Source organism: Dictyostelium discoideum (assembly GCF_000004695.1).
Source record: "Dictyostelium discoideum AX4 chromosome 2 chromosome, whole genome shotgun sequence".
NCBI lineage: Eukaryota > Evosea > Eumycetozoa > Dictyosteliales > Dictyosteliaceae > Dictyostelium > Dictyostelium discoideum.
Window position 1 is genome coordinate 3,455,994 of NC_007088.5, and position 24,658 is coordinate 3,480,651.

General features: G+C 22.1%; 6 protein-coding genes across 6 annotated transcripts; 2 read left to right on the forward strand and 4 right to left on the reverse strand.

Moving 5' to 3' along the window:
• Positions 1-175: 175 nt before the first annotated feature.
• DDB_G0273831 (armadillo-like helical domain-containing protein) lies at positions 176-6,728 on the reverse strand (the record flags this gene model as incomplete). Its single annotated transcript, XM_639440.1, has 4 exons — positions 176-419; positions 504-5,111; positions 5,210-5,931; positions 6,156-6,728. 4 exons carry the CDS (start codon positions 6,726-6,728, stop codon positions 176-178), a joined length of 6,147 nt encoding a protein of 2,048 aa, XP_644532.1.
• Positions 6,729-7,617: 889 nt separating this feature from the next.
• DDB_G0273833 (hypothetical protein) lies at positions 7,618-9,093 on the forward strand (the record flags this gene model as incomplete). The annotated part of the gene is made up of 1 exon (XM_639441.1): positions 7,618-9,093. One exon carries the CDS (start codon positions 7,618-7,620, stop codon positions 9,091-9,093), a length of 1,476 nt encoding a protein of 491 aa, XP_644533.1.
• A 139-nt stretch (positions 9,094-9,232) lies between these two features.
• On the reverse strand, positions 9,233-10,027 carry DDB_G0273835 (hypothetical protein; the record flags this gene model as incomplete). The annotated part of the gene is made up of 2 exons (XM_639442.1): positions 9,233-9,845; positions 9,924-10,027. The coding sequence occupies 2 exons, from the start codon at positions 10,025-10,027 to the stop codon at positions 9,233-9,235; spliced, it is 717 nt and encodes a 238-aa protein (XP_644534.1).
• An 898-nt stretch (positions 10,028-10,925) lies between these two features.
• Positions 10,926-13,707, reverse strand: DDB_G0273837 (delta 9 fatty acid desaturase; the record flags this gene model as incomplete). Its single annotated transcript, XM_639443.1, has 2 exons — positions 10,926-12,998; positions 13,420-13,707. 2 exons carry the CDS (start codon positions 13,705-13,707, stop codon positions 10,926-10,928), a joined length of 2,361 nt encoding a protein of 786 aa, XP_644535.1.
• A 1,305-nt stretch (positions 13,708-15,012) lies between these two features.
• Positions 15,013-21,463, reverse strand: fip-2 (filament-interacting protein; the record flags this gene model as incomplete). The annotated part of the gene is made up of 4 exons (XM_639444.1): positions 15,013-20,764; positions 20,880-21,151; positions 21,238-21,338; positions 21,448-21,463. 4 exons carry the CDS (start codon positions 21,461-21,463, stop codon positions 15,013-15,015), a joined length of 6,141 nt encoding a protein of 2,046 aa, XP_644536.1.
• A 1,104-nt stretch (positions 21,464-22,567) lies between these two features.
• On the forward strand, positions 22,568-24,033 carry DDB_G0273841 (hypothetical protein; the record flags this gene model as incomplete). The annotated part of the gene is made up of 4 exons (XM_639445.1): positions 22,568-22,776; positions 22,846-23,406; positions 23,552-23,723; positions 23,929-24,033. 4 exons carry the CDS (start codon positions 22,568-22,570, stop codon positions 24,031-24,033), a joined length of 1,047 nt encoding a protein of 348 aa, XP_644537.1.
• Between the last annotated feature and the right edge of the window lie 625 nt (positions 24,034-24,658).

A 24,658-nucleotide genomic window follows, 5' to 3' on the forward strand; every position in this document is an offset into this window, starting at 1 on the left:
AAATTAAAATTCGAATTTATTATTTATTGAACAATTCATTTATTATTTATTCTTTGTGTAGATAAATATATATATATATATATATACACACAAAATCAAAAAAAAAAAAAAAATAAAATAAAATAAAATAATAAATTTTTTTTTTTTATTTTTATTTTTTTTTAAATTTATTATTTTATTTATTAATTGTACCTTGTAATTTACCAATTCTAATTAAAATATCTCTTAAATTTGATCTAATTTCTTTATTTTCTTGAACCAATAATTGAATTAATAATTCATAATAGATACTAGTATTTCTTAAAAATTTATCATCATCAAATGATAAAATACCTTGTAAAATTTGTAATATAGTTGATGATTGAACAATTGTTTCATTTGGATTTGAAATATAAATTTGAATTAATTCTTGACATAAACTAAAATAAAATTAAAATTAGATAATTAATTCATTATTTAGAGAGAAAAAAAAAAAAAAAAAAAAAAAAAAAAAAAAAACTTACTTAATTAATCTAAATTCAGAATGAATTGATCTATTTTCAACATCAATATCTTTTTCAGAATATAAAATCATTAAAAGATTTAAATAACCAGTGATCGCTTTCTTTTTTAAGATATCAAAAGTTTGACCAACTTTTTTAAGGGAACTAATTAAACGTTGTTCAACGAGAGCATCTTGACAAAAAGTAAAAGTTAATTGTAAACAATCACCTAAACAGAAAAGTTGAGAAGTATTTAAATATTCATAATGAGAGATTGCAATATCATTAATGGCTTGTACCATTTGTAATTGAACTGAACATTTCGATTGAATATTATTAATTGTATTGGTATATTGACTTTGATTATTTTGACTTTGATTATTATTATTACTTTGATTAATTAAATATTGTTGATTAAATATTGTTAAATTAACATTTGAACTTGATGGTAATCTACTATGTGATTTAATTGGTGTTGATGTGGTGGATGGTAAATCTGAATTTGATCTTGAATGTGATACTGATGCTGGTGATGATGATGATGATGAATTTTCATTTGTTATTGTTGTTATTGATGATATTTGTTCATTACTACTACCATTTATTATAGAGTGGTGCTCCTCATTAATACTATTTAATTCTTTTCTAATAACTGGTGGTGTTAAAACTACTGGTGTTGTTGGTAATGATGTTGAAGATCTTAAAGAAATTTCATTATCAGATTTTGATTGTGATAATGGATTTATATTTGAATTTGATTGTTGTGATACATTATTATTATTATTATTATTATTATTATTATTATTACTACTATTACTATTACTATTATTTAATTTATTTGAAGAATCTAAAACTGGTGAAATTGGAGCAGAATGAGATTTTTCATTACCACTATGAGCAACACTACTTAAATATTGCTGTTGTTGTTTTGATAATGATAATAATAAATGTTGTTGTTGTTGTTTTGATAATGTACCTGAAATATTTGATAATGAATTATCATTATGACCATTTAAATTATTATTATTATTATTAATATTATTATTATTGATACTATTATTATTATTTACAATATTTTCATTATTATTTTGAATATTTTGTTCAAATTCAATTAATTTGAAAATTTCAAATGGTGTATTTGTTTGAAATATTTTATAAAATTGTGAAACTATATTTGACCATTGAGTTTGAGAGAATTTTGAACCATTTGTTGAAACCAATTGAATTAAGAAAGTACCAGCGGTTTTAGCTAATAGTTCATTCTCTTGAAGGATACAACTTACTAGTAAATCCAACATATCATCCAAGAGGAAACAAACAATGTCAACGAAATTTATAAACATTTCAGTTAAACTTTGGAAAGCATGATTGCCAGTCTGTTTTAACCAACGAGTATCCTCTAGTATAGTTTCATGTTGACCTTTACTGTAGCCGACATTATCGAAAATTGGTAATAAAACACCACGGAAAATCAATTCCCAAAGTTTGCTACTAAAAGTACTACCGAATAAAGCCAAAACTCTAAACAAAGTATCCAATGCATAAGAACGTAAATCAGGATCTTGGTGACTTGTAACCCTAGCCAAACCAGTTAACAAAGGGAACCACAATGAAATATGTTCTTGAGTATCGGTGAACAATGGAGTGTTTGCAGAGGCACCTTCCTCTCTAACCAAAGCGCAAACTCTACCATTTGCCAATTGAACACCACAATAACTTAGAATATCGATTGCCTTGATTGGTAATTCCTTATGACGTGAATTTGCATAACTTGAGAGACAATTAACATAATCGATAAAGAAAGTCTCTGAAATATTTGAAAAATCTCTAATTAATTCATCAACGAAATCAAAAGCTTGTGTTGCAATCAAAGAGTCATTTGAAGATGAAGATAGTGTGAAAATTGTGAAAATCGGTTTCCAACCAGATTTGATCAATGAATTCCTACCATTGGTCAATTGGAAAATACATTTCAATATTAACTCTCTAACATCTGGATGTTGGTTATGACTGAAAATGGTCTCCAATGGTTTTAAGAAATCCTTTTGTGAAGGTTCCTGTTGTGGATCCTCGTCGAAATCCAAGAATTTCTGAGCCAATTGTTTCAATGAATCAATTACCATCGATGAAATATAAACATTATCAGGATAAGTGCAGCCAATCTTTGTGAAATGTTCTGCAATGATTGACCAAAACAATCTGATTCTATTTGCATTATAATATGAAACCTCTACCAATTTTTGTAAAGAAAATATTGATGGACTTGCTAATTTCAATTCATCAATTGATACCGATGCTAAACAATCAACAAAATGTACTATAGCTTCGTTAGTTAAACTACTTGAATTTACGAATAAATGATTTGCAGTCTCCAATTCTTTTGAAACTTGATCAATATTAATACCTTCAATCGATGGTAAATTTGAATTACTTCGCTGATGAGTTTTAACACCTAAAAAGAATTCTGTTGTACTAATTGATCTCTTTGGTGGTACTAATTGAATTGGTGTATTTAAACTTGATTGTGTTGGTGTATTATTACCTGTATTATTATTTGAATTATTACCACTTATTAAATTATTTTGTAAACCACTATATGATGAATTTAAATTAACTGATCCACTTGAACTACTACCACTACCATCAAGTTGTTGTTGTTGTTGTTGTTGTATATTTTGTTGTTGTTGTTGTTGTTGTATATTTTGTTGTAAATTTGTTGGTTGTTGTGATTGTTGTTGTGGTTGTTGCTGTTGTGGTTGTTGCTGTTGTTGTTGTTGTTGTTGCTGTTGTGATGATGGTTGTTGTTGTTGTTGTTGTTGTGAATTTGGTTGCAGTTGTTGTTGTTGTTGTTGTTGTTGTTGTTGTTGTTGTTGTTGTTGTTGTTGTTGTTGTTGTGAATTTGATTGTTGTTGTTGTTCAACACCTAAATATGAAACTCTTAATCTTTCTAAGAAGGAAATTGATTTTAATACTGGTAACCAAGATTTTTCTAAATGATCACCATCAATACGTGCAATTAAAATTAATTTTTGTAATGAATCCATATTTTTTTGTTTTAATTCTTTACTCTTTTCAGAGATTGTAAAATTTGATAAAGATGAAATGAAAGCTTCACGTTCCATTGACATATCTAATAGACATAATAAATTATTTGAATATTTAAAACCTTCTAAACAAACTTGAATCACTTTTGGATCTTCAGTATTCTCTAATACAGTTGATAATGCTGCCAAGATTGGTGTCCAACTTACATCCATCATAAATTTTAAATTCTCTAATAAATTACCATGATCGAATGGTAATTTTTGAAATTGACCTTTATTTGGTGGGTCATCAATTGGAAAACTATTTTTAATTTTAATTGAAAAATCATCTGGACTACCATCACCATTATTATTGCTACCATTAACAGTTGGAGTTGGGAGATCATCTTCTTTTAATTTTAAAGGTTCAGAAGAGATACGATCATAAATACCTAATAAAAATTGTTCATCATAATCTGCACCACCATTATTTTTAGAATTCATTTTTAACCATTGTTGTTTTGACATATGATTTTTAATTGAACTACTATGTAAATCAGTTGCCAACATGATTGTAGCAAATGCTAAAATGAATACTGAATCTTTATTGACCACTATATTGGTACCACCCGATTCAGTGGCATCATTATCATCGAAATATTTCTTTGAGAAAACTTCCATTAATCTATCAACTTTTTGAGCTTCACCAACTAATCTAAAATGAGATAAATAGTAACGTAAAGCGCCATCCAATGTGAAACCACTGAAATTGAATAACTCAGTATAATGATTTAACACGGCGATATTGAAATCCTCCCTCTCAGAGATATAAATACCCAATGAAACCTTATCCAATCCCTCAGTTTCTCTTAAAAACTTTGCACATTTTGCAGCATCCCTTTCGGTGGCACCGATTTTCAAAAAGAATTCAATACCACGTTTTGGTGAAATCTTAAACTTTCTCTTACCCTCTTCGATTAATAATTTGAATTCCTTTTGTTTAATGAATTTATTATCCGATGGGATTTGTGATAGTTTCAATTGAAGATTCTCTTTTTGTAAATTAATGCCCTCTGACAATGCCTTAGTCAATGATGTTAGACATTCCAATGCAGAGTTCTTTACTTTTAAATCATTGATTTTATTCTCTTGAATGATTAATTGGGCAATCTTTGATAAACTTTCAATTGTCTTTTGAAAGATATCCTTTGACGATAAATTGCAATCATAATTTATATAAAAGTCTACAAGTATTTGATAATTCTCGCAAATTCTAGCCAACACTTGCAACACCATCCAACGTTGTTGTAAAGTCGATGTTGGACTCTCCAATACTCTCAATACAATCAATGTAAAGTACTGTCCAATCGGATCACGTAAATAATCTCTATAATGTACAACCATAGATAAAAACAATGTCAATGATAATCTAAATATTGTACTATGTGATGAAAATCCTGAATTCAATACTGATGGGAATAAACCTTCACGAATTTCATAATTTATAAAACTTGGATAATGTTTTATAAATCTGCCATAATCATCAAATATATTTGAAATTAATTCTAATGAAAATATTCTAACTTTAACTTCTGGTGAATCATAACTTTTTTTTTTTTAAAAAAAATAATAATAAATTAATATATTAATATATAAACTTAAAATTTTTTAAATATTTATACATAAATGAAAATTAATACATACTCTGAAATATCTTTTAATGATAAATCACATAATAATCTAAATAAATATATTGAATCTTTTAAATTTAATTCATGTTCTTGATTATTTATTGGTGGTGGTTGTGTAGTTGTTGTTGTTGTTGGTGTTGGTGTTGGTGTTGGAGTTGGAGTTGGTGTTTGTGTTGATTGTGGCTCTACTTCCTTATTTACAATATCATCGGTAATACCATTAACCTGTTCTTTTGATGCTGTTGTGGTTGTAGTAGTTGTTGTTGTTGTTGTTGTTGTTGAATTTTGTGTTGGTGATTGTAAATCAGAGAAAGAAATTGGAATTGGATTATTATTATTATTATTAGTTGATGGTGATACAGTTTGTGGTTGTGGTTGTGGTTGTAATTGTGGTTGTTGTTGTTTTGTTGGTGTTGTTATTATTGTATTTGGTTTAGTTTTAAAACTTTTAAAAGTACGATTTATAATTTGAGTGATTGAAGTTTTTGATGCAATTGCTAAATTTGAAGATGGTTTACTATTGATATGAATATAGAATAAAGTTTTAAAACTATATAATAATGTTTGTCTATGGAATTTTGATGCTACTGTATGAACTAGTTTAGTAACTTGAACTAATGTCATTTCATCTGAAATATCTGCACAATGATATAATGTTGGTTCTATAAATTTATCAATTATCATTTTACCATTTTCAATCATACCACTTAAAATATAACTACCTGAAATTAATTTCTATTGTCATATAATAATAATAATAATAATAATAATAATAATAATAATAATAATAATAATAATAATAATAATAATAATAATAATAATAATAATAATAATAATAATAATAATAATAATAAAAATTAGAAAAATTTATTTATTTATTTATTTATTTATATAAATTTATATTTATTTATTTATTTATTTATATAAATTTATATTTATTTATTTATTTATTTATTTACCTCTATAAAATCAACGGATGATACAATTAATTTTGAACTTTTTGATTCGAAAGCAAATTTATAGATTGTTGCTAAATGGTCGAGAAATTTAGTCCATTGTGGATTTAATCTTAGTGATGGTGCTGTGAATGATTCATTCTTTGTGAGTAAAGTTGGATTTGCTTTTAAATATTCAAATATTATTTTAATTTCATCTTTAATTGATTGTTGTTTCTTTGAACAATCACTAAGAGTTTTATTTAAATATTTATTAACTAAAATAGTTAATGATTCTGGTGTTAATGGTGGTGTATTACTACCACTATTATTATTATTATTATTTTGTGCTGTTGGTTGTATAATATTAGGTGGTGCAACTGTTATAGGTGGTGCTGCTGTAGTTGGTGTTGTTGGTGTTGGTTGTTGTTGTTGTTGTTGTTGTTGTTGTTGTTGTTGTTGTTGTTGTTGTTGTTGTTGTTGTTGTTGTTGTTGTTGTTGTTGTGTTGGTGAAGTTACTGTTGCTGGTGCTGGTACTGGTGTTGGTGCTGGTGTTGGTTGTGTTGTATTATTATTATCATTTTGAGTTGATAACATTCTTTAAGTTTGGGTTTTTTTTTTAAAAAAAAAAAAAAATTAAAAATTTTAATTATATATATATATAAATAAATACAAAAATAAATAAATAAATGAACGATAAATTTTAAAATTTTAAAAAAATCAATTTCATCTATCGTGGTGGTGTGGTGGGGTGAAAAATAAAAAATAAAATTTATTAATTTATTAATTATTTAAATAAGGTTCCCAATTCCCTTTTTTTTTTTTTTTTTTTTAATATTAAAAAAAATAGGAATTAATTAAACAATAACAAAAAAAAAAGATGTTTTTTTTTTTTTTTTTTTGATTAGGGAATGTTATTTTAAAAATATATTGTTGTATTTTTAATTATAAAAAAAATAAAAATTTTCAAAAAAAATAAAAAATAAAAAATAAAAAAAAAAAAATTATAAAAAAAAAATAAAAAAAAATAAAAAAAATAAAATTCAAAAAAAAATATTTGAAAATAATTTTTTTATTTTGAAGGCTGGTTGGTAATGTCAACGTTGTTCATTTATATTTGGTTATGTTGAGTATTTTAAATAATAAAAAAATAAAAATATTCCATTTTTATTTTTTTTAAAATCAAAATTTATTTTCATTTAAATGGAATATTAATTTTATTTATTTTATTATTTTTTTAAATATCTTGATTAAAAAAAAAAAAAAAAAAAAAATGAAGATATTTATTATTTTTTTTTTTTTTTTAATAATTTTTTTTTTTTGAGTGTTTTTAAAAATACTATTTTTTTTTTTTTTTTTTATAATTTTTTTCTTTTTTATTTCTTATTTATTTTTTATAATTGAAATTTTTATATAAAAATAAATAAAAAAACAAATAAATAAAGTTTTCCTAAACACTTTTTTTTTTTTTTAAAATAAAAAAAAAATGGTTGTACTTTCAAAATATAATGAATTTACAATTATTAATCAATTAAATGATGATAATTCAATATTATTTTTTAAAATTTGGAGAAATATTGTATTAAAAAAAAAGATATGGCAAGATGCAATTTTAATATCAAAATATGATATTCAAAATATTAAAGAAATAAAACAATTAAGAGAACATAAATATAGAGAATATATTAGAACAATTAAATTTGTTGATCATTTCAATGATTTATTAGAAGAAGGTGATATTCCAAACAATGTTTCAACAATTGATTTTGGTGTAGCATTTGATACAAGAATTAGTGCTAGAGTTTTACCAAATTCGCTTACAACCCTTGACTTGGGCATACAATTTAATCAATCCATTGATTGTGGTGTTTTACCAAAAAATTTAAAAAATATTTATTTTAGTCATTTATTCAATAAACCAATACTAGTAAACTCAATTCCAAATAGTGTTAAATTAATTGATTTTAGAAATTCGCCATCGTTTAATACTGAAATTAAAATTGGATCATTGCCAAACTCATTAACCTCTTTAAATTTAGGGTATAAGTATAATATTAAATTTAAAGAAGGAGTTTTACCAAACTCTTTAAAAAAATTAATAATTTCAGAAAATTACAATTTTCCAATTAAAAAAGGTGATTTACCAAATAGTATAACTAGTTTAACATTGGGAAATTATGATCAAAATATTAAATCAGATGAGTTACCAGAAAGTTTAAAAGTTTTAATAATGGGCCCACTACAAACAAAACAAATTGAAATTTCAAATTTGAAATATATTGAAAAATTGACATTATCAGATTACTATGATGTTCAATATAAAGATTTTCCAAAATCTTTAAAAATTTTAAATTTAGCTTATAAATATAATAAACCAATTTTACCAAATTCTATTGACAATATTACTGAAATTACATTTGGTAGTGAATTTAATCAACCTATTGAATTGAGTACATTCAAGTCAATTAAGAAATTAGTATTTGGTGCTAGATTTAATCAGGAATTGAAGCCATATACTTTGAATGATGGTATTGAGAGTTTATCATTTGGTTATTTTTATAATAAAAAATTTCAATCAAATAGTTTACCATCGACATTAACTTATTTAAAACTTGGTAGAGAATTTAATCAAATAGTTGAGCCTGGTATATTCCCAAACTCAATCAAACATTTAATCTATAGTAATTTAAATAAATCACCATTGACCATTGGTATATTACCATCATCACTTGAAACTTTAGAATTTTTATTTTTCAATGCACCAATTGAGCCATTTTCAATTCCAAATGGTTGTAAAAAGATTATTTTAAGTTCACAATTTCAAAATCATTCAATTTCAAATAATGTTATACCAAATACTTGTACTGAATTAACAATTTCTGAATTATATAAAAGAGAATTATTAGATTTAAATTCATTACCAAAAGGTTGTAAATTACTATATGCTTTATTAATTAATTAATTAATTATAAAAATAAGAGAATATTTATTTATTTATTTATTTTTAAAAAAAATATATATATAAAAAGTTATTAAATTATAAAATTACAAATAAAGAAATAAAATGTATAAAATAATTATTTCTTTTTTTTTTTTTTTTTTTATGCTACACATTTAAAATCACTACAATTAATAAAACACTCACCAACTGGGTCAACTCTTTGCCAACGCACTAATAAAATTGCATTTGAGAAACGAGTTGGCATATTTAAATTAAAAATATAAGCAGATGTTGAAGAACATGATGGATCACTAATTGAAACACTTGCAGTATTTGGGAAACTTTGGAATAATGTTAAATGATCCCATGTTAATGGAGTTGTGGTTGGGTTGAAACCTGGTTTACTAACATAGAATTCCCAGAAATTTGGATTATGAGAAGCAGTTGCACAGAATTTATAAGTGAAACTAACATTTACAGCATTTGCAGTTGTTGGAATAATTGTTGGTGTCCATGGTGCAACAATTGACATTCCACTTTTATCATTTGATGATGTAGTTGCATATGCTGAACATAATGAATTTGGTACTGCTGCTTTTAAAGCACTTGCTCCTTGAGCATAATTTGGAATTAAAACTGAAAATTCATTTGATTGAATAAATTGATATTGTGGATTATTTCCTTTTGCTTTTACAAATTGAAAAGCTGAACGACATGCAGCATCAGTAATACCAGATCCATCCTCTGGCCACCAAATATTACCTTTTGGACATCTTATTTTAAAAAAAAAAAAAATTTAATAAATTGATATTTTATTGGAATAAAAAAAAAATGAAAAAATAAATAATTACTTTTGTTGGCGAGCCATTGGATAAATTGCATACCCATGAGAATTAATTAAAGAAATTGAAATCATTGAAATTAATGATAATAGTAAAAATTTAGAAATATACATTGTTTTTTTTTTTTTTTTGATTTATTTTTTATTGTTTATTTAGGAATTGAAATTAAAAAAATAAAAATTTATTCAATTGATTTAAATACTTAAATTTTTTAAATTGTAATATTATAATTTTTTTTTTTTTTATTTGTTTATTTGAAAAAAAAAAAAAAAAGCCATTCATCTAGTAATAGAATTATTTCAATTAATTTTACCAAAACTTTTTTTAAAAAAAAAAAAAAAAAATAGGTTGAAAAAGAATATTGATTACTTATTTAGGATTTCTATATTTAATCAATATTCTTTTAAAAAATTATGAAAAAAAATATAAAATCCAATCTTTTTTTTCAACACACAATTCACCACAACAAATTAATAATTATATTTTTTTTTTTTTTTTTTTGATAAAAAGTGATGGTGAGATGATTAAATAAAAATGATTATTAATATAAAAAAAAAAAAAATTTTTAAATCCAAAAAATCTCACACGATATATAATAAATAAATAAAATTAACCCATTTGAATGACAAATTTGAATTTTCTAATAATTAAAACAAGATTTTTAAAATCAATGTTTTTTTTTTTTTTTTATTATTACTTTATTATATGTTTACATTATGATATTGATGGGATGAGGAATTTTATAAAATATTGGTTTTAAAAAAAAAAAAAAGAAAAACAGTTTTTTTTTTTTTTTTTTTTTTTTTTTTTTTTGTTTTGTTATAATTATTATGAATTGTGAAAATAAAGAAAAAATAGAAAAAAAAAATTATTGGATATATAGATAAAAAAATTATTATTGAATATTGATTTTTGAGTGAACTAAATTATATAATATTTTAAAATATTATAAACTTAATTAAATTAAAATTAGGGGTTTAATCCAATTTTAAAAGTTGTTTGTTTTTTTGATTATTGTTGTTTTTTATCATGATTATCAACAATTTTAGCAATTGAAAATTGACATAATAAATTTTTAGCAGCATTTGAATGAGCATAAACTTCACCAGTAAACATTGAAGTTGCATCTTTACCAATACCCATTTTAATGTAAGCTAAACCACCTGGGTGATCATTAACAAAAGATTCGACATCTAATACGGTTTTGTTGATTATCATTAACTTTTTATTTTCTTTTTCAACCAAATTATTAAATTCATCGATTGTCATTGATGGTAAATCTTCTTTATTGATACCCCAATAGATTGATTGTTTCTTTGCGTCTAAATGTTTTTGGTGCATTTGAATCATACCTTTTTCAATTTCATTTTTGGAGAAAGTTTTCAAATCATAAGCCAAGCCTAAATAATACATTGCAGAGATCAACCATTTAGTTGGATCATATTGATAGAATTTATAAGCGTTTCTATAGTCATTTGGGAATTCATGATGGAAGTTATGATAACCTTCACCAAATGTTAATATAGCAGTCACAACTGAATCCTTTGGAGTATGTTCATCATCGTATGGAGAGTCACCTAAATAATGAGCCAATGAATTGACCAAGAATGTGGAATGTTGAACTGTAACGAGACGAAGTACACCAGAGTAGAAATAACCACCAGCCCAATCACCCCAACCTAAACCAGCTACCAATGTTGGGAAAACGAGACCCATAAAAGTGGCGATTTTAATGTAATGTTTATGTTGCCACATAACCCATGGATCGGCGTTAAGGTCGTCAATGTTTGCTCTACCGATTTTCTTTGGATCTTGTTTGAACATTAACCAAATGAAATGGGAATGCCAGAAACCCAATGAAGCTGAATATGGATCTTTATCAGTATCGAGATAACGATGATGAGCACGATGATCTCTTGACCACCAACGACATGAACCTTCGACAGCACCTGCACCAAATAGCAACAAGATAATACGAACTGGTAAAACTGCACTATAAGCCTTATGAGCCCAAAGTCTATGATAACCTGCTGTAATACCCATACCAGTGAAATGATAATAAATAAATGACCAAATAAATGTTTTCAATGAACACTCTACATTAATTAGACCATAGAGACCAATGAATGGAATACCAATTAAAATGATAACATGTAACCAATTGATTGATTTTAAAAATTCTTTAACAGTACGACTTGTACGACTATTTGAAACGGCTTCAGCGGTTGCTTCTGCTTTCTTTTCTTGATCTGGTACCAATGGAGCTGAATCAAATGGTGAGAAAATTTCATTTGAAAAGTTTTCACTACGGATAATTAATTCTTTAAATAATTCAGTTTCAAATGTACATTCATAAATATATTCACCCCAACTCTTTTTAAATGAATTATAAGCTTTTCTTAGATTATAATGTGGAATTGAAACTGCAATTTGTCTTGGTAATGAAAAATTAATATCTTTAACAATAAATTCAAACCATTGTGGATATGTAATATGTACTAAATATTTTTCAACTTCAGATGATTTCTTATCACCTTTGTTATTGTTATTATTATTATTTGATTTTTCTAATTTTGAAGCAACTTGTAATTCTTCATAAAATGGAATTGATGGTAATAATGAAGCAGTTGAAAGTAAGAAATGTAAAACTAACCATGGTGCGAACCAATAATTAAGGAATCCACTTACACCTACAAATTTAAACATCATTGGGAAGAAAATAAATCCAAAAATGTAAACAATTGCAATTGAAACGATTGCTTTGGTTTTATCTTTTTTATCTGATAAATTTTTAGTTGAGAAATAATTTTCAGACCAATTAATAATTGATAAAATCCAAAAGAATTTACCAGTTGCCCATTGTCTAATTGGATTTGTACTTTCGGTTGTGGTATGTGCATTAATCTTGAATTGTTCACCATTTAAAACAGCTGTCGATTTCTTTTCTGCATTATTCTTTTCTGAAATCTTGTAAGATTGGAATGGATATAACAATGGTAACATTACAATTGTTCCAATAATTGAATTAACTAATGGATTCTTTGAAAAAGTTTTATGAATACAATCATTACCAATTACCATTAACTATTAGTGTGAGAGGTTGTCATATTTTAAAAGATATTAAAAAAAAAAAAAAAATAAAAAATAAAAAAAAAGTTTTGTTGGGTTAGTGATTAGATATTTTGGAAAAAAAAAAAAAAAGATGCAAATAAAAAAAAAAAATTTTAATTATTTTTAATTATTATTTTTTTTTTTTTTTTGTTTTTGTAAAATGGGTGCTTTTTTTTTTTTGATGGTAATCAAAAAAAAAATAAAATAACAATCATTGTGATTGAAAAAAAAAATTTGGTAGTCTGGAACTGTGACGGTTTTTTTTTTTTCCCACTTGAAAATTTCAAGTCACTTTCAGAAAAAAAAAAAAAAAAAAAATTTTGTTTAAAAAAAATAAAAAAAAAGTGAAAATGGAAATAATAAAAAATGAATGAATAATAATTGTATTACTTACACCAGTAACTGAGGCACCCATTAACATCCAACCAATTGGGGTTAAGTAAGATGGCATGAGAGTAATGAATGTTGCACTTAAACCAATGAATAAGATTGTTATTAAAAGTGAACATGCTGATTTAAAATTACTTGTTTCAAAAACTTCTTTTGGAAGAGATTGTAAAATTTGATCAATAGTTAATTCTTTTGGTAATGATTTTGGTTGTTTTCTAATTGGTTTAATATTTCCATACATAACAGATGGATAAACTTTCTCCTTTAAAGGAGCTCCACTTCCTTTACCCATTTTTTATCTATAATTTTTTTTTAAATTTTATTTATATTTAGATTTTTTTTTTTTTTTTTTTTTTTTTATTAATATTTTATATTTTGGATTTTATTTTTTTAAAAAAAAAAGATATTTTTATTTAAGTAATTACTTTTTTTTTTTTTTTTACTTTACAATTAATTTAATTTTTTTTATTTTATTTTTAAATAAATAAAAAAAAAAATTATGTGGAAAGATAGGTATGAATTAAAAAAAGAAAAAAAAAAAAAAAAAAAAAGGTAAAATAAAAAAAATAAAAGAAAAAAAAAAAAAAAAAAAAAAATAATAAAAAATAAAATAAAATATTAAATAGCAACATTTAATCATATGATGGTGGGAATTCAGGTGGAACATGAAACCAAATTTTTTTTTTTTTTTTATTTTCGGGATTATAAAAAATATCTTTATGAAAAAAAAAAAAAAAAAAATTTCCCCGTTTCTTATTTTTTTAATAATCTAAAAATAACAAGCAAAAAAAAAAAAAAAAAAAAAAAGCACCTGCATGCCATTTTGAATCCCATTCGCCGTAAAATTATCTATTTAAAAAATTATGATTCAAAATGTATATCTTTCGAAAGGAAAAAAAAAATGAAATCCAATTGAAAAAATATTACTGAATCTTACCACACAATGAAAAAAAAAAAAAAAAATTAATTATTAAAAGAACAAATAATAAATAGAATAGAAAAAAAAAAAAAAATTAATTTATCTAAAAAATCTTTTTATTATTATTTTTCTTTTAATTGGAACTTTAAATGACCTTTTACTTTCAAAATGACGAATTTTCATTCACATTTTATTTTTAAAATTATAATAAAAAAAAATTTAAAAATTGGATATTTTAAATAAAATTTTATAAAAGAAACGATTAAAAAAAAAAATAAAAAAAAAAAAAAGAAGAAAAATAATAAAAAGTTTAATTTATATTAGATTTTTTTTTTTTTTTTTTTTTTTTAAATACTTGTTTTATCTTTATTCTTTTCATTTCATTCACCAAATTATTTTGATCTGAGATTAAATAATTACTTAATTTTTTTTTTTTTTTTCTTTTATTATTACCAACCTGTTAAACACAAAAAACAAATTACTAGGAGTTTTAAAAATTATGGTCAAACTTTTTCCTTATTTTTTCTGTTTAATAATTATTATTATTATTATTTTTTTTATTTTTATTTTTATTTTTTTTTTTGTTTAGAAAAATTATTTTTATTATTTATTATTTTAAAATTATTTTTATTATTTATTATTTTTATTTTTTTTATTTATTTATTTTTTTTTATTTTTTTACTTTTTAAATTTGTTTAAAGTACTTGTACTTGTATTTAAATCTAATAAAGTTGAAGTTAATTGATTAACCATTGAAGTTAATTGTGAATCAGAGTCAGAATCTTTTTCATCAGAAGCAGCTTTAACACTTGATAAAATTTTAAATTGACAACTTAGTGTTTGTAAAACACCAATACCATGACTACATCTTGTTTGTAACATTTTATTTGAAGTTGGAGTTGATTTAATATTATTTGAAACCTCTGTTGAATATTTATTTAAAAGTATAGATATATTTCTACCACATAATAAAATTTGTTTTTTATCACCAATTTTAATTGCATTTGCATAAGCTTCCAATTCTTTACCAATTGTACCAAGTTGTTCATTACCTGATATATTTGACATTTGATTTGCTGCATTAATACATGAATCTTCTAATGATGCACCTTTATCACTTGGTTTAAAAGTATTAATTGGTTGTGGTGTTTTATTTGGTATTGGTTTTGTTGCTGTTGTAGTTGCTTCTGTAGTAGTAGTTGTTGTTGGTGGTACAGTTTTAGGATTTGTAGATTGAGGTTGAGTTGTTAATTTAATTGGTACTCTAGTTTCAATTGGTCTAATTGGTTTTGTAATTGTAATATTATTTGTATTTGTTAAAATTGGTTTTTGAGGTTGTGAAGATGATCTTGGTTTATAATTTACTTGAGCTGTTGAAATGATTTTACCATTATTTGATGATGATGATGAAAATATTGGTTTAGTTGAATTTGTTTGAATTGAAACATAACGTTCAATTTTATTTGGTGATTCAACAATTGGCAATAGATTATTTGACTTAATTGAATCAACCAATTGTTTAATATCTTTTGATTTTGATTGAGAGGATTGTGATAGTTTGATACGATTATCTTCAATCTTTGGTTGATTAATACTTTGAATTGAATTTATTAAATTACAAAGTGAAGAGATTGACATATCCTTCTCAGCTTTAATTGTGTCTGTCAATTTAGACTGTTTCAAATTCTTTAAATAATCTTTTGAAATTGAGTTAACATCAGATAATTTAGATTTCAATTGTGATTCAAATTCTTTTAATTCTTTTTCATTTAAACCTTGTTGTTTCAATAATGGTATTAAATGATTTGATTGTAAATTTGATAGTTTTGAAATATATTCATCAATTTGTTTTGAATTATCATTGGTCACTGTTGAAACATCAATTGAATCATTTAATTTAATTAAAGTTGCTTGATATTGTTTAATTGCATTTTTAAATTGGAATATAGGATCAATTGAATCTAATTGATTTAAAATTTCATAAATTGGTGATTCAATTTTAGTTTGTAAATTCTCTAATAATTCTCTCTTCTTTTGATCATTATTATTATCATTTAAACAATTATTTGATGCAACAATTAATTGAGGTGTTAAAGTTTCAATTTCTTTTAATGATTTACCAATTATTAATTTTTTACTTTCATTTAATTTTATATCATTATTAATTAATTGTTGTTTTAATTTTGAATAATTTTCTAAAATTTTTTTTGTAGTTTCTTGAATTTTTACATTATTATTAGCATTATTATTATTATTAATTGGTTGTTGAGTTGATTGTCTTGATAATTTTTGAATTAAATTTGAATGATTTAATAATAATTGTAATGGTGTTGATAATTGTTCATTAATTAAATTATCTAAAGTTTGTTGGAATTGTGATCTAACTTTTTCAAATTGTTCTCTTGAAATTGGATTTAGGGGTTGTTTTAAATATTGATTAATTTTATTTGATAAATCATCGGTGGAATCATTATTTTTACCATTTAATTTATTTTCTAATTTATTAATTGCATCTCTAATTCTTTGTTGTCTTTCTTTATCTAAATAAGATTGTTGTCTTGATAAATCGAAATTTGAAGAATCTATACATTTTCCAGCCAATTTCTCTAAACGTTTTAAATTTACTTTAAATTGATTTTCATCTTTAATTAACATACCATTATTATCGATTTTATTTGAAAGTTTTTTAAATTGGTCAGAGTAATAAGGTGTTTTAGAAATTAATTTATAATTTGAATTATTATTTGAAGATTGTTTTTCAATTTCATTTAAGTTTCTTTTAATTTGATTATTAATGAAACCAACTTTCTTTTGATAGGATGCTTCGGTTGGTATATCTTTTGATTGTAACATTGATTTAATAGTTTGTAATTGTAATGGTATTAATGTTGATAATTCTTTTGAACATTCTTTAATTATTAAATTTCTTTCAAAATCTGCATTATTTTGATTAGCATCAATTAATACTGCCGTTGAACTTGTTAATGAATCTGCTAATGATAATATTTCTTGATGTAATTTAACTAATGATCTTGATGATTCAACAACACCTTTTGAATCTGAATCTAATGCATTTGATTCTAATTTATCTAATTCTTTCTTTTCATCATTAATTAATTTTTTAATCTTTTTATCTTCTTCTTCATCATCATCATCATCATTATTATTATTATTATCATTGTTATTATTATTATTATTATTTTCAATATTTTCTTTATCAATTATTTGATTAATATTTGGATTTAAAATTAATTGTTCTAATGGTTGAATAATTTGATCTAATAATTGTTGATGTTTTTTCTCTAATTCTTTATCATTTGGATTTGATTGTAATTGTGTTGCTTGTAATGTTAATGTTGGTATAATTGAATTTATTGATTGTTTAATTGTATTTTGAGAGATTGTAGTTGGTGATAAATCTTGTTGTTGTTTACCTTTACCAGTTGCAAAGAAAATTGATTTTGAACAATTATCAACACTCTCTGAAACTGTATCTAGGATTGTTAAAAGTTTTTCAATTTGATCATCACTTTTTTCACTCTCCAAGAATGATAAAGCAGCTTCAACTTGATCAACGATAGATTTCTTTACAGTTTCCAAGGAATTTGCTAAAAGTAATTGAATATTTGGATCCAAGGTTTCAGAAACTTCTTTTGAAGTCAAATGATTTGAAGCCAATTTCAATAGTTCACTTTGTTGATAAACTATTTTTTCAATTGATTGAGATATTAAATCATCTTTACCAACTTGATAAGCAGTTTCAATATAATATCTTGAATTAATTTGATGTTCTTTAAAACCTTTAATTATATTCTCATTAATTGGGTGTGGTTTTAATAATAAAGCTTGTTGATATGATGATAATTCTTCAATTAATGGATTTAATTTTAATAATCTTGTTAATTCAATTATTGATTTTTTAACAGTTTTACAAGCTTTTGTTAATTGTGGATCATCATTAATTTTTGCAGTTTTACCAGCCAATGCGATTGAAGAGGATATTGAATTTTTAAATAGATTTATTGAAGAATCAATTTGATCTTTAAAATCTTGACTATTTGAATTTTGTTTAATTTCATTACCCAATTGAATTAGTTTATCTTGCTCACCAATTAATTGTTTCAATGTAACAACTGATTTATTTGCTTCATTATTCTTTAAATATTGAATTAAATCATTAAATAATTTTAAAAGTTTTTGGTCATTTGATAGATTTTCCAATTGTTTCAATTCTTCTAATCTTTCATTATCTCTTTTAATTTCATTTTCTTTATTTTCTTTAATAATCTCTTTATTAATCTCTTCATTAATTCCATCAATAATTTCATCATTTAAATTTTCAATTGGTATAATTACTTGACGACCACCACCATCACCATCATTAGTGGAGGAAGATGGTAAATTTGATAAATTTGATATATTATTAATTATATTATCTAAAATATATGATAAATTATCTTTTGAACCATTTAAATCTTTTGATAATTCTTGATTTAATTGATTTTGATAAGATTCTAATTGTTTAATTTGATTTTCAATTAATGGTTGATCAAGCATTTGATCTTTGTAATTATAAATTATAGAATTAATTCTATTATTTATATCTTTTTGAGTTGATTGTAATTTTGGTGAATTTGGTGTAACCGATTGTGGATGGCAATTTAATAATTGTAATTTTAATAATGGTACAACTTCAAATGATTTCAAACAATCAATTAATGATTTTGATAAATCTGATATCAATTGATTTGATTTTAAAAACTCTTGTTTTACATCCTTATCAAATGGTGATTTTGAAAATTTATTCATACCAATATCTCTTCTATTTTGAACTTCTTTTAAAAGTTGATCAATTGTTTTCTTTACAAATTCTTTTAATAATGTATCATTTGATAATACTAATTCAGATTCAATTAATCCAACTAAATTTGCATTATCATTTTCTAAATCTTTTAATAATTTATCAATTAGTTTTGAATTTTCTTCAATATTATTATTATTATTATTGTTACTATTGTTGTTGATATTATTTAATAAAACTTGATTTGAAGAATTTTCTTGTTTTGATAATAATTCATTTGAATCTGAAATTGTTGATGGTTCCATTAATGATTGAATCTTTGATAATGGTAATTTCATTGAATTTGAAATATCAGTAAATTGTTTTCTATTTTCAAGATTTGTTGAATCTTTTAAGTAAAGTTTTGCAGCTTGAATTTGTAATGGTAATAATTCTGATAATTTTGAAACTGCTTCATTAATTTCTGGATTAATTGAACTATTATTATTATTATTATTATCATCATCTGGTGTTGTTGATGTACTTGTTATTAATGCTTCAATTTGATGTTGATTCTTTGCTAAGTGTTTTAATGTACCAACTATTGCTTGAGTATTATTTGCAATTGAATGATCTGATAAAATGGTTAAAACATCTTCTTTTGCTTTAATTGCATTTAAAAATTGATCTTCTTTTGTTGAAACTATACCATCGATTGAATTTAAACAATCTTGAATTGATTCTAAACCTTCAATCATTTTATTAATTTCATCATTCTTTACATTTTGATTACCTGATGATCTTGTTACTAATGTTGCTGATTGAATATATTTTTGAATTAAATCATTCTTTAATTTATTTATTGATTTTTCTAAAATCTCTTTTTCATTTTTATTAATATTATTATTATTCTTTATATGTTGATTTAAAGTATCATTTAAAATTGGTATTAATTGTTGAATTGAATTTGAAATTGTTTCAGTTGCCATTGGATCACCTCTACATGCTGCTCTTAATTCTTCAATACAACTTTTAGAAATACCTCTTATTAAATCATTTAGTAAATTATTATTTTCATTCTTATCAATATTATTATTATTATTAATTTCATTATTAATTTCAATACTATTATTATTATTATTATTATTACTATTATTATTATCATTATAAATTGTTTTAATATTTGAAGTTGAATATTGTGATGGAATTGGTGATTGAATATAATTATTTACATTTGTAAATTCTGGTAATGATAAAGTTGGTGAATTTGTTTGGATTAAATTAAAAGTATGATTTAATTGATTTAATAATGAATTTTGATGATTTATAAATTTTTGTTTTTGTGATGGATCGTCTAAATCTGAAAAGATATCATTAACAATATCAATTAAACGATTGGCATCCTCTACCAATTGTTGTGATAATTTAATAATATCATCGTCATCGTCATCTATAAATTGATTTTGTAATGGAGATGATAATTGATTCTCCTTTGCTTTAACTTCTAAACATGATGAATATTCAATTAAATTTGAAATAGTTTGATTTACTAATTCTCCAAATCCATTAAACTCTTCTCTATCAATCATACCAAATGAATTTTCATTATTTTTAAATTGATTTTTACAAGTTTCAATTAAATGTTTTAATCTTTTTTTTTTTTTTTTTTTTTTTTTTTTTTTTTTTATATGTTTAGAAAAATAATATTAGTAATTATAAATTATTAATAAATTTATTGTTTATTTTTTTTATTTTTTTTATTTACCTTTTAATATCTGCATCATAAATTACTTTTAAAATTTTATAAGTTTCATTTGCAATATTTTTACAAGATTGAATTAAGTTTGACCAAGATAATTGTTTATTAGTTGTTGTTTGAAAGTTTGCAATACAATCAATTGTGGTTTTTTTAATTGTTGACATATTTGTTGTTGTATTAATAATTTCATTATAGATACTTGGATAATTTGAATATTCTGCATCTGCTAATTTAATTGCAATATCTGATATTGATGATGCTGCATTTGCAATTGCTGTCTGGTATTATTAAAAAAAAAACATTTAGTATCCACTATTCAATATATAAAAATAATATTAATAAATAATAATGTATTTATACATACAACTTCTACAACTGGTAAATTTGCATTTTTATCTTTTAATTCTAAAACTGTTAAAATAAGTTGACTAACATTCTCTGAAAGTTGTTCTAACATTTGTTGTGCTGTTTAGATATTTATTTTACAATTTGGTAAGAATTTTTTATTTTTTTTTTATTTTTATTTTTTTTTTTATTTTTTTATTTTTTTTGACTATTTCAAAGTTAAACTTACCAAAAGATTTTTCCATTTTTTTTTTTTTTTTTTTTTTTTTTTAAAGAATAATGTACAATAAAGGTTATTTTTATTTCTTATTTCTTATTTCTTAATTCTTATTTCTTAATTGGTGAATTTTTTTTTTTTTTTTTTTTTTTTTTGTGAAGGGTTTTTTTTTTTTTTTTTTTTTTTATTTTTTTTTCTTTTATGTACAAAAATAATTGAATTAATAAAAAAATTAAAAAAAATTATTAAATAAAAAAAAAATAGATAAATATTAAAACCTCTAAATATAGATTATGTACAACACAACAATAATAAAAAAAAAAAAAAAAAAAAAAAATTAAAAAAATGAAAAAAAAAAAATGAAAAAAAAAAAAAAAAATGGCTTTTAATATAGATATTTATTGACCCAACAGATAAAAACAACAAATGTTCAGGCTGAAAAAATTAAAAAAAAAAAAAAAATTTAATAATAATAATAATAATAATAATAATAATAATAAAAATTAATATGGATTGGTTTATTTTCAGAAAACAAATAAAACATTCACTTATGAAAAGTATTACAACTCTGTAAAAAAAAAAAAGTTGTCCGAACATTTTTTTTTTTTAACCCAATTAAAAATTTTCAAATAATAATTTGTTTTTTTTTAATTTTTTATTTTTTTTTTTTTTATTTTTTTTTTTTTGATCCGACATATACACTTTTTTTTTATTTTATTTATTTTTTTAATATCATGGCTTTATCTGAATTAAAATTTAACTATTTGAACTAAAAATTTTGGTTTTTTTTTTATTTTTTTTTTATTTTACATATTTCCAATTATAAACTGAAACAATATTTTTAATTAAAATTAATTAAAATTTTGATTCAAAATATGTAAAAATTTAAACATTACTGAAAAAAAAAAAAAAAAAAAAAAAAAAAAAAAATACCCAAAAAACAATTAAATATATTTAATTTTGGATAAATAAATCCATATTCCTTAAAATAATAATATTCAAATTGAGTTGTTTTATTTTAATTTTTTTAATTTTTTTTTTTTTTTTTTATTAAAATTATTTTTAATTTTTAATTTTTTTTTTATTTTTATTTTTATTTTTAATATTGTATTTTCAAAACGATTTCGAAGACATGTCAAAAAGTGAAAAGAATAAATTGGTAGTTCAAACCAGAAGTAGAACTGTGGTAATACCAGAATTTGTTGAAGAGGATATTGAAGACAGTGAGGATGAAGATTATGAACCATCATCAGGAGATAGCGAAGATGAAGAACAAGATGACACAACAACACGTAAAAGAAAAACTAAAGATTCAGATAATGGTTCAAATAAAAAAAGAGTGTAAGTTTTTATATTTTATTAAATAAAATTAAATTTATATTAATTTTATAACATAATATAATATAATAGAATAGATGTAGATGCTGAAGTTGTTTTAATTGAAAGTGACAATGATAATGATAATGGTGATGTTGATGAGAATACAGTAACAATAGTAGAAGAAAAGACAGGTGTAGATAAAATTTGGGAGGAAATGAATAAAGAAACTACAACAACAACTACAACAACAACTACAGCCACTAATGAAACCACTGATACTATAACATCTAATAATAATAATAATAATAATAATAATAATAATAATAATAATAATAATAATAATAATAATAATAATAATAATAATAATAATAATAATAATAATAATAATAATAATAATAATAATAATAATAATAATAACATAGATAGTAATACAACAACAACAACTACAGATACTAACACCAATGAACCCACAGAATCAACTACACCACCACAAACAGTCTCAATATCAACAACAGTAGGAGTGGCAGCAGCAACAACAACAACTATAAATAAATCGAATATAGAAACAGAGATTGTGGAATTTGCAGGTGAGAGAATTGAAGTTAAAAAATCATCTCCTCCACCTCCAAAACCGATGACATCAAAATCAAAGTAATTTCATCAAATTATATAATTATATATTTAATAATATTATGGTTGTATACTAATTATTTTATTTTATTTTATTTTATTTTATTTTATTTTATTTTATTTTATTTTATTTTATTTTATTTTATTTTATTTTTTTAATTAATAGAGGAGGATTAAATAATTTATTATCAAATTTATCAAAACCAAAGAAAATTAATACATTGGAAAAATCGAAATTAGATTGGGATAAATTTAAAGATCAAGATGAAAATGAAAAACATATAATAGAACAACAAAAAAAAGATGGTTATTTAGAAAGAAAGAACTTTTTAGATAAAGTAAATAATGGAACTTTATAATTAAAAAAAAAAAAAAAAAAAAAAAAAAAACCAATTAAAATAATTAGAAAAAAAAAAAAAAAAAAAAATAACACATGGTATATACCTTTGTTTTTCACACCACCCAATTATTCTTTTAGAAAAGTATGGAAAAATAATTACTTTTTTTAAGAATTGTTTTTTCCTAAATTTTATTAAAAAAAAGGTAATGAATAGAAATAATAATAATAATAATAATAATAATAATAATAATAATAATAATAATAATAATAATAATAATAATAATAATAATAATAATATAATAATATAATATTAAACTCAACTGAATTGTATATTTCAAAATAAAAATAAAAAATAAATAAAATAAAATAAAAAGATTTTAATTAAAAAAAAAAAAAAATAAACAAATAGAAAAAATTAAATTAATTAAAATCTGAATCTTTTTTTTATTTTTTATTTTTTTTTATTTTTTTATTAATTAAAATATCATAATAATATATTTTTAGAATTAAAAAAGGGACATTCCTTTTTTATGTAAGGATAGTTATAGTGCAATAATTTATTTTTTTCCTTTTGTAATACCATTAGTAATGTTTCATATGATGACAGAAACGAAAAAGTTTTTCTAACCACTTTTAGTTTTGTTTTGAAAAAACTGTAAAAAAATTACTAAAAAAAGTCATAAAAACTATTTTTATTTTTTTTTTTTATTTTTTTTTTATTTTTTTTTTATTTTTTTTTTTCGGGGTCAAAACCATAGTTATTTTAAAAAAGGAAAAAAAAAGATTTATAATTAATTTATTTATTATTTATTTTTTTTTTTTAATTTCTCAATAAAAGAGTGTTTTTAATTTTCTATTTTCTTTTTTTTTTTTTCTATAAACTAATATTTATTTATTTATTTATTTATTTATTTATTTATTCTAAAAAATTTA